This window comes from Trachemys scripta, chromosome 19 (assembly GCF_013100865.1).
Source record: "Trachemys scripta elegans isolate TJP31775 chromosome 19, CAS_Tse_1.0, whole genome shotgun sequence".
NCBI classification, from domain to species: domain Eukaryota; kingdom Metazoa; phylum Chordata; order Testudines; family Emydidae; genus Trachemys; species Trachemys scripta.
The window spans coordinates 21,046,760-21,058,758 of NC_048316.1; the positions used below are offsets into that span (position 1 = coordinate 21,046,760).

The 11,999-nt window shown below is 45.8% G+C and overlaps 1 protein-coding gene across 1 annotated transcript; it reads left to right on the forward strand.

The window, feature by feature from the left end:
• The first annotated feature begins 573 nt into the window (after positions 1-573).
• On the forward strand, positions 574-5,874 carry SVBP (small vasohibin binding protein). Its single transcript, XM_034753579.1, has 2 exons — positions 574-974; positions 4,749-5,874. The coding sequence occupies exons 1-2, from the start codon at positions 858-860 to the stop codon at positions 4,833-4,835; spliced, it is 204 nt and encodes a 67-aa protein (XP_034609470.1). The 5' UTR covers positions 574-857; the 3' UTR covers positions 4,836-5,874.
• Positions 5,875-11,999: the final 6,125 nt, after the last annotated feature.

Consider the following 11,999-nt stretch of genomic DNA (forward strand, 5'->3'; position numbering starts at 1 on the left):
CACAGAGCCCCGGGGGCTGGAGGCTCCAGCCGCCCCTGCTCTGTTTAAGAGCTGGGCTGCCCAAGCGCTACCGGCTTCGGGCACTTCCCCTCCCGGGGCTCCGGCGGCGCAGGGTCTGGAGGCACGGGGGCTGCCCGAAGCCGGTAGCGTTCAGGCAGCCCGGCTCTTAAACAGAGCCGCCATTTTCCCGGACATGTTCCGCTTTTTGGCAATTCCCCCCGGGACGGGGGTTTGAGTGCCGAAAAGCCGGACATGTCCGGGAAAAAGAGGACGTATGGTAACCCTACCCAATGGGCTTCCCTCAGCCCCAGCCCAATGGCCCCGTTGCAGAGCCTATCCCGGGCCCAGCTCCGAGAGGACCTTCCCCCACCAGGGGGCGCTGCGCTAGGCGGTTCCCCACGAGCTGCTGGGCTCTGCTGGCGCCCTGCGCAGCTCTCGGTGCGACTTCATGCGCATGCGCAAGGCTATACTCGATTTCCCCCCCCCCGTGCTGTGCCTGCGTATTATCCAATTTTCACGCAACGTTTAGGCATGCGTTTACTCGCGCCTGCGCACTCGCTCATATTTGTGCGCGCGCTTCCCATCTCCTGCTACCTACCGGCCGAGGTCACGTACGAGTAATCGAGCGCCGAGTCCTCGATGGGACCGGCCCCTCCCCCGCCATTTTACACTCGCGAGTAAGCGGCGGGGCAGGTACCGGCCCGGGTGAGCCCGGCCGCCCTGAACGGGGGGAGGCGGGGGCTTGGGCCAGGCCGGGGAGCCAGGGCTGGAGCCTGCCGGCCGAGGGAGCAGGGCGTGACGCTGCTGTCTCCCTTGCAGGCCCCGAGCCGAGCCGGGCCGGGCCGGGGGAAGGCGCCATGGAGCCCGGCGGTGGGCGGAAGGAGAAACCCAAACCCAAGGAGCCCATCAGCCGCCTGGAGAAGGCCAAGCAGAAATCCGCCCAGCAGGAGCTGAAGCAGAGGCAGAGAGCAGAGGTGAGAGCGAGGGAGGCTCCCTCGGCTGGGCCCGGCCCGGCTCGGCTGGGCTGGGGCTCGGCTGGGCTGGGGCCCGGCTCGGCTCGGCTGGGCTGGGGCCCGGCTCGGCTCGGCTGGGCTGGGGCTCGGCTGGGGCTCGGCTCGGCTGGGGCCCGGCTCGGCTGGGCTGGGGCTCGGCTCGGCTGGGGCCCGGCTCGGCTCGGCTGGGGCCCGGCCCGGCTCGGCTGGGGCTCGGCTCGGCTGGGCCCGGGGCCCTTTCCCGGCTGTCGGGGGGGGGGGTGCACAGACAATCTGCCTGGCCATAGCCGTTCCCCATCCCTCCTTCTCTGTCCGATTGGCGTGGGCGCCTGATCCCCTCTGAGGCTGAAATGCAGCTTGAGAAACCAAAGTCTGACCCCCCAGCGACGGGCTCGATAAAAGAATGTGACTGACCCATCTCTGAGGCATTCTCAAGCCCCTAAAACTCTGCGCCCTCTCGGGACCCTCCAAAGTTTTCTGCCTGTCTTTATAGGTTGCCAGTGGGCTAGTCAGTGAGAGGGAGATGGTGTGAATTTCTCAGTGAAACACCCACTGCAAAAATGTAAACCATGTTTCTACCTTTTCCTGTGACTGCAGCCCTTGTCTCTTGCTTTTTCAGCTGTGCTGTTGCCTTGTTAATCTTCCCTTGCTGCAAAATGTGGCCAGCCATATAACTACAGCTGCAAAAGTGTGAAGTGTCCCCTTCCTCCACTCCATTGTAGACCCAGTACTAAACACTAGTTCAGCTCCACTGCAGCTAGTGATGCTGAGAGCCCTATGGGTAGATGGGTTACCAGTGAGCATAATACTGTGGACTTGACATACAAAAATTACACTAGTTTAACTAAACTTCCTTTGTAAACTGGGGCAACCCCTGCCTGGACATACTTACGTTGGCTTAAAATCCCACATTACAGCTCTTAGGGTATGTCTGCACTTGCAGAGTGTTTGCGCTGTAAGTTTCACCGGTGATAGGGAACCAGTGAAAGAAAAGCACTAGTTTGGGTACTCACTTCCTCAGGCAAGAAAAGTCAGAGAGTGTTTACATTAGCAGCACTTCCGTGGATGAGAGCAGTGCTCTAGGGCAGCCATCCCACAGTGCAGCTCTTTCCAGTTTGAGGATTGGTCTTGTGGGAAGTGGGGGGTGATCGCGGGGCATCCTGGGTCCCTGCACAACCTCCTCTCCCCAAACACTGATAAGCTCCAGTAGTCAGCATTGCTCCAAGCAAGGGATCACTTGCTCCATGGAGCAGCCATTGTCACCTGGACAGATGATAAGTGAGCACTTACCAAGAAAACAGGAAGGGGAGTTTCAAAGTTCCCAGGGCTTTACAGGGGGAGGGGTGGGTGTCTGTTTACCTGGCAACAGAGCAGCAGAGCTGCTGGCCAGAGTGGTTACCTAGGCACTGTGGGATATCCTCAGGAGGCTAAAAGCTGTGTAAACTGGAAGAACGTGTCTTCACTTGCACATCACCGCAGAAGCATCACCGGTAAGAGCTGTATGCCTCTCGTGGAGGTGGTTTTCTTTTTGCGGTGAAACTTTTGCAAAAAGTTATGGCAAGTATAGATGCTCCCACGGTTTTTGTGGAAAAAAGGGACTTTTTCCACTTTAAATGGCAAGTGTAGACATGCCCTTTTCACACCATGTAATGCACATCCGGAAGGGGCTTGATACTGTGCTGATAAAGGCAGTATAAGAACTTGACTAGAATTAAAGTGGTTCTATCTGCTTTGCATGTCCATGTACATTCACTGACACAAGCTAAATTGATGTAATCCAGATTTAAGAGTAACTAACCCCACAGGGAGTTTTGCATGAGTCTAATCAGTTTAAAATCACATTGCTAGTTAAGGTGCAGCTGTGTGTGTAGACCACGCACCTGTGGTGTGTAAACCTCTTTAGAGCAAGTCTGACTCACACAGCATTGAGAAGACTGGCAGTTGGAGAGGCATCTACAGAAGAGTTTCAGCATTGCTTACACTGGTATTGGCAACAGCTGGCAAATGGTAGCCATGTCCCTTGTGCAGACAGGGCCAGAGAAGTATGAATAGCAAAACCTAATTGGGACCATTTAAATTTTAACATGCTAAGGAATAGTCCTTTGCTTCTCTTTTCTGTACTGACAAACAGAAACTGTAGAAACAACGTAAAGTGCCATTAATGTTGCCCACTTAAAACAATTGGGAAATCAAATTGCAGTGGGGGAGGTCTAGGTTGGATATTAGGAAACACTATTTCACTCGGAGGGTGGTGAAGCACTGGAATGGGTTACCTAGGGAGGGGGTGGAATCTCCATCCTTAGAGACTTTTAAGGTACGGCTTGACAAAGCCCTGGCTGGGATGATTTAGTTGGTGTTGGTCCTGCTTTGAGCAGGGGGTTGGACTAGATGACCACCTGAGGTCTCTTCCAACCCTAATATTCTGTAATTCTATGATGTGGCATTCGTAACCCTGGTCTACACCTAAAAGTTAGATCCACCTAGCTACGTTGTTCAAGGCTGTGGAAGACTTTCATGTCCAGTTTGATGTAGTTAGGTTGCCCTAATCCCCACTGTAGACTCAATGGAAAAATTCCTCAGTAGACCTAGCTACTGCTCAGAGAGGTGCTTTTACTACAGTGACAGAAAAACCACTTTTGTCATTGTGGGATGTAGCTATGCCATGGTGCTACAATGGCACAGCTGAAGCGCCATAGATGTGCCGCTGTAGTGTAGACATACCCCTTGGGAGCACTGCTTGCTCTTGCTCCCATCTCCGTACTTTTTCTTTCCTGATCTTTTGCTCCTTCCAAAATGTTTCCGTGATCAATGGCAGCAACTAAACGTTGTCCTTTAAAATGCCTGTCTGTTTCTGGCTGCACCTGTAATCCACTCCCTCCATAGCGCTCTCCGGCTGTAAAGATACTGCTTGTTGCAGAGAGCACATCTCTCCTGTGCAAAGTGCTGCTTTGGCAGCAGACATCTGATTAGGAGCTCTGGCGAGGGCATCTGAACAATGGGTCTCTGATGTTAAAGCTATTGCACTCAAGTGATCTGGGAGAAAGCCCAGTGGCAGCTTGATGAGATGTGCTCCCTTGAAAATCAACACAGGAGGGCAGCAGAGGGGAAGTTACAGTCAACCTGAAAGTGCCTTCAACATTCGTCTGTAGAGAACCCACTCATCCTTGGAGCCCTAGCCCACTTCTAGCTGAGGGCAAACGTGCCAATGGCCACAGCAGCTCTGGGATCTGCTCTTCCTTACTGTGTGCTCCACTGATGCTGCCACCTTCAGAAATGAGTTAAATGTGGCTTTGGGGGCGACCCCTGCCCCAAATCGTCCAGGCCAGGGGGCTCACTTTACATTTCAACGCATGTATTTCTTTCCCCTCTGCCATATAGAGAGACCCACAAACGGGACAGTGACTGACTGAACAGGTGGGACTAGCTGTGTACCCCGACAAACTGGCTAGACTGCTGTACCATCAAGTGTGCAGAAAGGAGGCTGAAAAAACAGCAAATCATTTTTCCTCCTCAGCTATGGGAATCTTTGGGGGTTACTTGTAGTAGGTAAAAGCATTTGAGACAAGTGTGACTTTTAGAGTGACAAAGGTCTCTTTGTAGTTAGAAGTTGAGGTGCCTCTTGGCATGGATACAGTTTCTTTAATGCTTGAAAGAGACAATTCCTAGAAGCAGATTAGGACCTCAGTCTCCCAGCACGAAAACTACAGCCCTACGTGGCAAGTGTTATTCTCAGACACCTCTCTTTTCTCTGCACAGATCTACGCCCTGAACAGAGTGATGACGGAGCTTGAACAGCAGCAGTTCGATGCCTTCTGCAAGCAGATGCAGGCTTCTGGAGAATGAGACCCTCTGTCTGCCATCCCAGGATTGCCAGTGGCCTTTTAGACCAGGAAACAACATGGATGAGTGGTGGTCAGAGCTCAGTGTTCCCAGGCATCTTTCTGCTGACCATGGGCAATAATAAAAAAAACCATACAGAACTGCACACTTGCAGATATAGAGGGGGTAGGATCACTTGTACGGCGTGAACCTTGCTCCACCTGCCCTTCATTGTAACTGCCTCAGACCCATTGTCTGGAGTTTTCCCAGCAGCAGTGCAGAATCCTCTGGTTCATCCTTGTTAAGATGGTACATTTTTCATTGTTTTAACACTGTCCTTCTTAAAAGTATTTATTACTTTGGTTTGACAAATAAACATTTTTTAAAATAAAAATTGTGGTTGCCCTTACCTGGTCCTGACGCATAAGGGAAGTGTCTTCTAAAAGCAGGATGTCATGGTTGGAGCTGTGAGCTGTTGGCCAGGAGAATGAGATTATCACCCATTTCTTTTAAATGCTACTGGATACAAGACCGACCAGTAACTGGGTGGGCGCTTGAGAACGTGGGAGCAGAGAATGGACACGCAGAGAGCATGCCATTAGCACACAGCTCTGAGATCAGGGGAGGGTTGGGAAGAGAGTACCCACTGACAGGATTTGATACCTCTCAGCTATTGTTTGTCTGTATTCATCTGGGGGGGATGTGCTCATTCAGCTAAGAACTTCCCATTGTGATGAATGGGCCATGTCACACCTTTGTGAGCCTCCTATACTGCAGATGGAGTGTAGAGTCTCTACCCTAGTAGGACCTACCCCTTGTTGTCCTCCAGCTCGCAGATGCACTCCTCACAGCCCCATAGGTACCACATTCCATCTCGCTCATGGTGCCGGTAGCTTGAGCAAGCTGTGCCCAGGCAGCTCCCTCATCGCCTCTTCCCTTGTGTGTTGAGAAAGTGGTGATAGTGAAACTCACTAACAAAAAAAGGCTTCTGTGAAAGGGGAGTTGTGGCTGCCTAGCAGTATCTTGTGTTCTTCCTGAGTGTTTCTGAAAATGTTCACTTTGACTGAAAAAAATTCAAGTGGTTCTGTTACAGGTATTTGTTAAGTACAAGTGTGTATTAAAACATGCATCTGCTTGAATCTCTGCCTGTATTCCCTTCATCTTCCCAGCTCAAATTCAGTCACCTTTATTAGACTACTCATCTCTTTGGCAGTTGCTTGAATGGGCACTTAGTACAAGTGTCACTGTTTGTAAGACCAGGATTTGTGAAAGAAGAGTGTCCCTGTGTCTCTGACTGATGCAGGATGGATACAAATTAATGAGTAAAGTGATTAAAGATATTGTAAAAAATCTGATTTAAATCAAAAACTGGATTTTTGATTTAAATTAAATACCAATTTATTTTTTAAAAATAAATGTACTTACATTTGAAATTGAAAATCTATATCAACACCTGAACATATAGTACCTTAAAGTCAATTACATTAAATACAAAAAATAACAAGCAGTATGTTTGCTGTCAAATTTTAAAGAAAGTCAAACCACTGAACTGGGGGAAGTCTCTGGCTAAGTCCCTGGAACCAGCGTTTGTTGAAGAGCTAAATCAGCTTTTGTCAGCAGTAGCCTCTGCTGCAGGTGCAAAGAGAATATTTTCTTCATTGTTGTGTATTTAGCTAATTCACTTCAATGGCGAGTTCGTTCAAAATTAAGAAACCGATTGGGAATTGACAAAGCAAGAAAGCTTGTTTTCCTCTTTCAATCTATGAATACAAATTAGGTGTGAGAGGATGAGATCTGGAACAATCAGTTCAATTCACTAACTTTAGATAACGCTTCCTTCATTTAATAAATCAGTTTTAAATGCAAAATATTTTGATAATTTTTTTCCTTGTGTACCCAGCACTGTTTAAGGTAGATTAAAGTAATTTTTTAAATGCTGTTTTTGTGCAGTTTTATTTGAATTTCCATTGAAATAGAGTTTGACAAATCACAAGTAAAAAAAACCCCAGCATCTAGTAAATAAGAAATGCATCATTTGTCATTTTCTACCATAATAAAAAGATACATTTATTCATATTTTTAAGTTCTGCTACATAATTGCTTAAATGTATATAGATAATGTATCTTCCTGGTTAGCAAAAAGAAGCACTAAGTTTAGTACAATAACTCCTCACTTAAAGTCGTCCCGGTTAATGTTGTTTCATTGCTGATCGATTAGAGAACATGCTCGTTTAAAGTTGCACAATGCTCCCTTATAACGTTGTTTGGCAGCCACCTACTTTGTCCACTGCTTGCAGGAAGACCAGCCCGTTGGAGCGAGCTGGTGGGGGCATGGAACCAGTGTGGACCAGCAGCCCCCCATCAGCTCCCCATTCCCCTAAGTTTCCTGTGTGGCAGCCGCCCAGCAGGCTATCAATTGCCAGCAGTTCAGCTGTCCCTCCCCCCACTGCCATATGCTGCTCTTGCCCTCTGCCTTGGAGCTGCTCCCAGAGACTCCTGCTTGCTGTGTGTGTGTGGGGGGGGGGGGGAGGGGGGTTTCTAATGTTAAGGTGTCTCCCTCCCCCCTGCTCCTACCCCTCACTTACCCCCTTTCCATAGAGTGGGGGGGACACGACACAACAGGGCTCAGGACGGAGGGAGCTTCCTGGCAGCAGCTCCTGTCTCAACTTGCTGATCTACTTAAAAAGGCAATGTACTTAGAGGGGGGTCAGCGTACTTAAAGGGGCAATGCACATCTCTTTCACACATATGGTGTGTGTCTCTGTCTGCCATGCTGTCTCCCCTCCCTCCATTCCTGCTGCCTTGTAGAGTGTGAGGCTACATTAACAACAATGGGTTAACCCTTGAGAGCTCAACTGATCATTTAGCAGTAAGGCATTCCCTGGAAATATCCCACCCTCAGGCTCCACCACCTCAACCAAGCTTCACAATCATCATTGCTGTGTACCAATATTAAACTGTTTGTTTAAAACTTATACACTGTGTGTGTGTGTATATAATATAGCCTTTGGTGAAAAAAATTTCCCTGGAACCTAACCCCCCACTTACATTAATTCTTATGGGGAAATTGGATTCACTTAACATTGATTTGCTTAAAGTCGCATTTTTCAGGAACATAACTACAACGTTTAGCGAGGAGTTCCTGTATAAAGGCTATATTTAGTTGCAAATTAACATGTTTTAATGGTTACTGACAAATTAGACTAAATCTTTCTTTAGGCAAGTAACTAAAATGTAGAAATGCAAAACATGATTAACTTTGATTATTTAAATCAAGGTTTCCTGCTTGCTGATTTAAATCATAATTAAAATTGGTGATTTAAATCAATCCATCATGAACTAATGTCTTCAGCACTGCTGACTATAAAATGGCTGGACAGATTGTCCTAAATTTTTGTTTGACTAAAGCAGATCTTTTAGAAGGGCATCCAGTTTTGATCTGAAAACCTGAAGAGCTGGAGAAACCATCCCTTCCCAGTCCTTACAAACTAGAAAGGGGTGGACGGGTGTAGAGGGAGTTGGTTATTAACTGACAACTTTTTGGACCAATTGGGGTTCTGGGCTTTGATAAGCTTGACTCTAGTAGGCAGGTTTGATTAATCCAGGCAAGTCAGGGGCTATAGTTGAGGAAACAGCTTGGTGTCTGTGCAGTTAACACACACACTTACTTGGCCTTTGCCCTGTTAGTATAAATGTCTGTCTTTACATTTACAGCATCAACGAGTTTGAAGAACCTTATTGCTAGGAGCATAGGCACTTGCGGAATCAATCTTCCTCTGACAGGTGCATAAACTTCTGCATTCCACAAAGGGTGGATTTCATTTAAATCATGATTTAAATCACTAGTCTGGAAGACTCAATTTAATCATGGATTTCTACATAAAAGTGTATTCTTGTTGGTTGTAATAACCTTAATACAGATTCTTCACAACTCAGAGATAGATTTGGGTTTCATTTTTAGAAGGTACACACTATACATTTTTAAGTGATTTATTTTGAAAACTTTTCAGATTAGTTTTACAGCTATATGAGAAAATGAATGATTGGTTATTTCATTTACCAAAGGTAATTGAAGCGGATATTTATTAAGTCATTGGGAGGTGAACTATCTCCAATTCCACAGGTTAATCATTAATATTTGGAGAATTTTCTTGCCATGCTGTATTAGGAGGAGACAGACATTTACATTTTTATTTAACCAAAACAACAATGTTATGTATTCTGGATTTTTTTCTTCAACAGCAAACATAAAATATTTTAACAAAACAAGCATATGAATTTTTGAATTTAGTTAAACGTTCAAGTTTTTTAAAATCAGGTTTGTTTTTGTTAAAATTGTTTTTAACTAAAATAGTTAAATGAAATATTTTTAAAAACCCACAAAAATTAAATTGACTATGTCAGCCAGGTCTACATGAGAAACTTAAAATATTGGCTTCTACAGTTAACTCAGTCGTCTTCACCTTCATTTTCCTGTTTCTTCATAATCTGGAAAAGAAAAACAAGCTTTCCTGCTTTTTCAGGTCCCAAACAATTTCTCAGTTTGGAATGAATTAGTCCAAAGAAAGAAAATATTCTTTCTACACTGGCAGAAGAAGCTATTGCTGTTAAAAGTGAGATTATCACTTCAACAGTCTCTGAATCCAAGTTCTTAAGTGACTTCCACCAGTTCACTGGTGTGACTTTCTTTAAAACATCATCAGCAAACCTATATTTCTTGAATGGTTCACTCTTAGCTCTGAAGTTTATTATAGTTGGCATTATGGAAGGATGATTGCTAGATGTCCTTGTCATAACCAACGTCTCTTTTTCAGCAGTTAAGGTTTGACCCTGGTGCTGAGTATTGAGAATATTTGCAAGAAAATGAGCTGGAGATAGTGCTTGTCCCATTCATTTTTTAATGCTTGTAATTTAACTCTGTCATTGCATATTTCTCTTTTTAAGATCTCACTCAGTTCCTTCCAAATTTCAACAGCGTCAGCAATAAAACAGCTATTTCCCTGCATTTTGTTCAAGGCTACAGAAATAGGCTTCAAGGTTATCAACATGTGTTCAACATTTCTCTTAAGTCCAAGGTTGAGAACTTTGGCTGTGACAGTGCCATCTATTTTTTCACGATCATCGGATTAGGCCAGTTCTTGATATAGTGCTCAAAACAGTCCCCTATTGAGTTCCATCGCACGTCTTGTGGGAGAGTTAGCTTGGTTCCTCCCACTTTTTTCAGAGAAGCTGCTGCAAAGTGGTTGTTATGGAAGTATTTTGCAATTTCAACAACATTAGCCTTTATTTCAAGGAACACTAAAGTCTTTAGCTAGGAGGTGCATCAAATGAGCACTGCAACCGTATGTTGTTAGCTTGGGACTCTCTTCTAAATAATTTCTTCTCATCTTGGATACATTTGCAGCATTGTCTGTGACCAAGCTGCATACTAGACATTTGAATTTGTTTTCACAGTTTGTTATAGCTTTTACTGCTACTTCTTGTAAGTATTCTGCTGTGTGCACATTTCCGGATGTATCAATTGTTTCTGTAAGGAAGACATTCCCTTCTTCTGTTGTCACACAAGCACATACAACAGGATCATTGTAGACATTGCTCCACCCATCAAGACTCAGGTTAACAATTTTACCCTCTAGACCTTCTGCACACTGCTCAATTTCTCTTTCATACACTTCATCCAGCAATTTGCCTGCGACATCTGCTCTGTTAGGTGGACTGTATCCTGATCTTAATGACTGAACCATGCTAATGAAGTGTGGGGTCTCAATCATATGGAAAGGAGAGTTTGTTGCATAAACAAACTGGGCTATTATTTCCTCAATTACCCCTTTTTGTAATTTGCTGGTTCTTATCACAAACTTATCTATGGTTGTCAGGGCCGGCTCTAACTTTTTTGCCACCCCAGGCAAAAAAGAGGAGGTGCCGCTTCCCCCCCCCCACCAGCGCCGTGCCGCCATATCCCCACCCCCGAGCACCACGCTGCCTGAAGCCCCACCCCCTCCAAGCGCCGTGCCGTCCGAAGCCCCCACCCCCCTCCGAGCGCCGCGCTGCGCCAGCCCCCCTCCCCCAGCGCCGTGCCACCCGAAGCCCCACCACCCTGAGCGCCACAACACGGAAACAAAAAAAAAACCCCTCCAGCGCTGCCCCAACGAACCAATAAATAAATAAAATCCCGAGCGCTGCCCTGCCCCAAGGTGACGCCCAAGCACGTGCTTGGTCGGCTGGTGTCTGGAGCCGGCCCTGATGGTTGTTTCTGGATGATGGAGATTTTTTTTTTCTTTTTGCTACAGGTGATATACTGTGGTTAAGTGACATACATGATGTGACTGAAACACTATCGTTGGCAGATAACTCTGAAACTATAGAAAATGATGGTGATCTTGAGGGTGGATAGTCTTCAGAATCCTGTATGTTGAGGAAGGATTCTCCTAAACAAAATAAGTCAATGCACTTATTTAATTATTATTACAATACCGCTCATTTTATTACTCATTGCATTCACTGACACTTGGTACTACTTTAAAGGTGAAATTGTAAAAGGAAGATCTGCCTATTTCAGCTATTTATTTTTATCACAACTGCATCTAAAATGATAGTACCATAGAGTAACAACTATATTTTTTGCTCAAACATGAGAATTCAAGAATAGTCTAGAAGGAAGACAGGCAGTCCTTAAGAAAGAAATATGAAATAAAAAAGTTTACCAACCTGAAGATCCTGCATGTTCAGACGTGTTCCTTTCATCATCTTCAAGGCAGCTTCCTCCTGAGAAGGAACACTTCTCATGATGTTGTTTCATTTGGGCAACCAGGCCTTGCATTTCTTTGTTGTACTGTTTGCATTGTGCACGCATGCGTGTCTTACCCACAGGTAGAGGAACTTCATTAAAATATTCCCAAGCTGGGTCTCTTTTACGGCCTGCTGCCATTATAGGTTTTCCCTTCTAGTGAGAGAATGGTATGATAGATCTCAAATCAAGCAAGGCTACACTCAGAATGACCTCAAGACTTCTGGAATATGCTGCTCAAACAGTTTCACTTTTGTTTCTACTGCCTGTCCCTCCCTTCTCACATTTATCTCCAGACTTCTTCTCCTTGTCCAGTTCTATTCCGCCCCCAACAATCTTCTATTCATTGAACTTTTTGAAACTTTGCACTTTTAGAGAGAAGTAAGGGATTGACTCTGTGT

Bases quoted from the DNA above. Each gene is read 5' to 3' on its own strand.
- SVBP (XM_034753579.1), top strand. From the start codon at position 858: ATGGAGCCCGGCGGTGGGCGGAAGGAGAAACCCAAACCCAAGGAGCCC. The intron at 975-4,748 runs GTGAGAGCGAGG...TTCTCTGCACAG, and splicing joins AGCAGAGGCAGAGAGCAGAG to ATCTACGCCCTGAACAGAGT.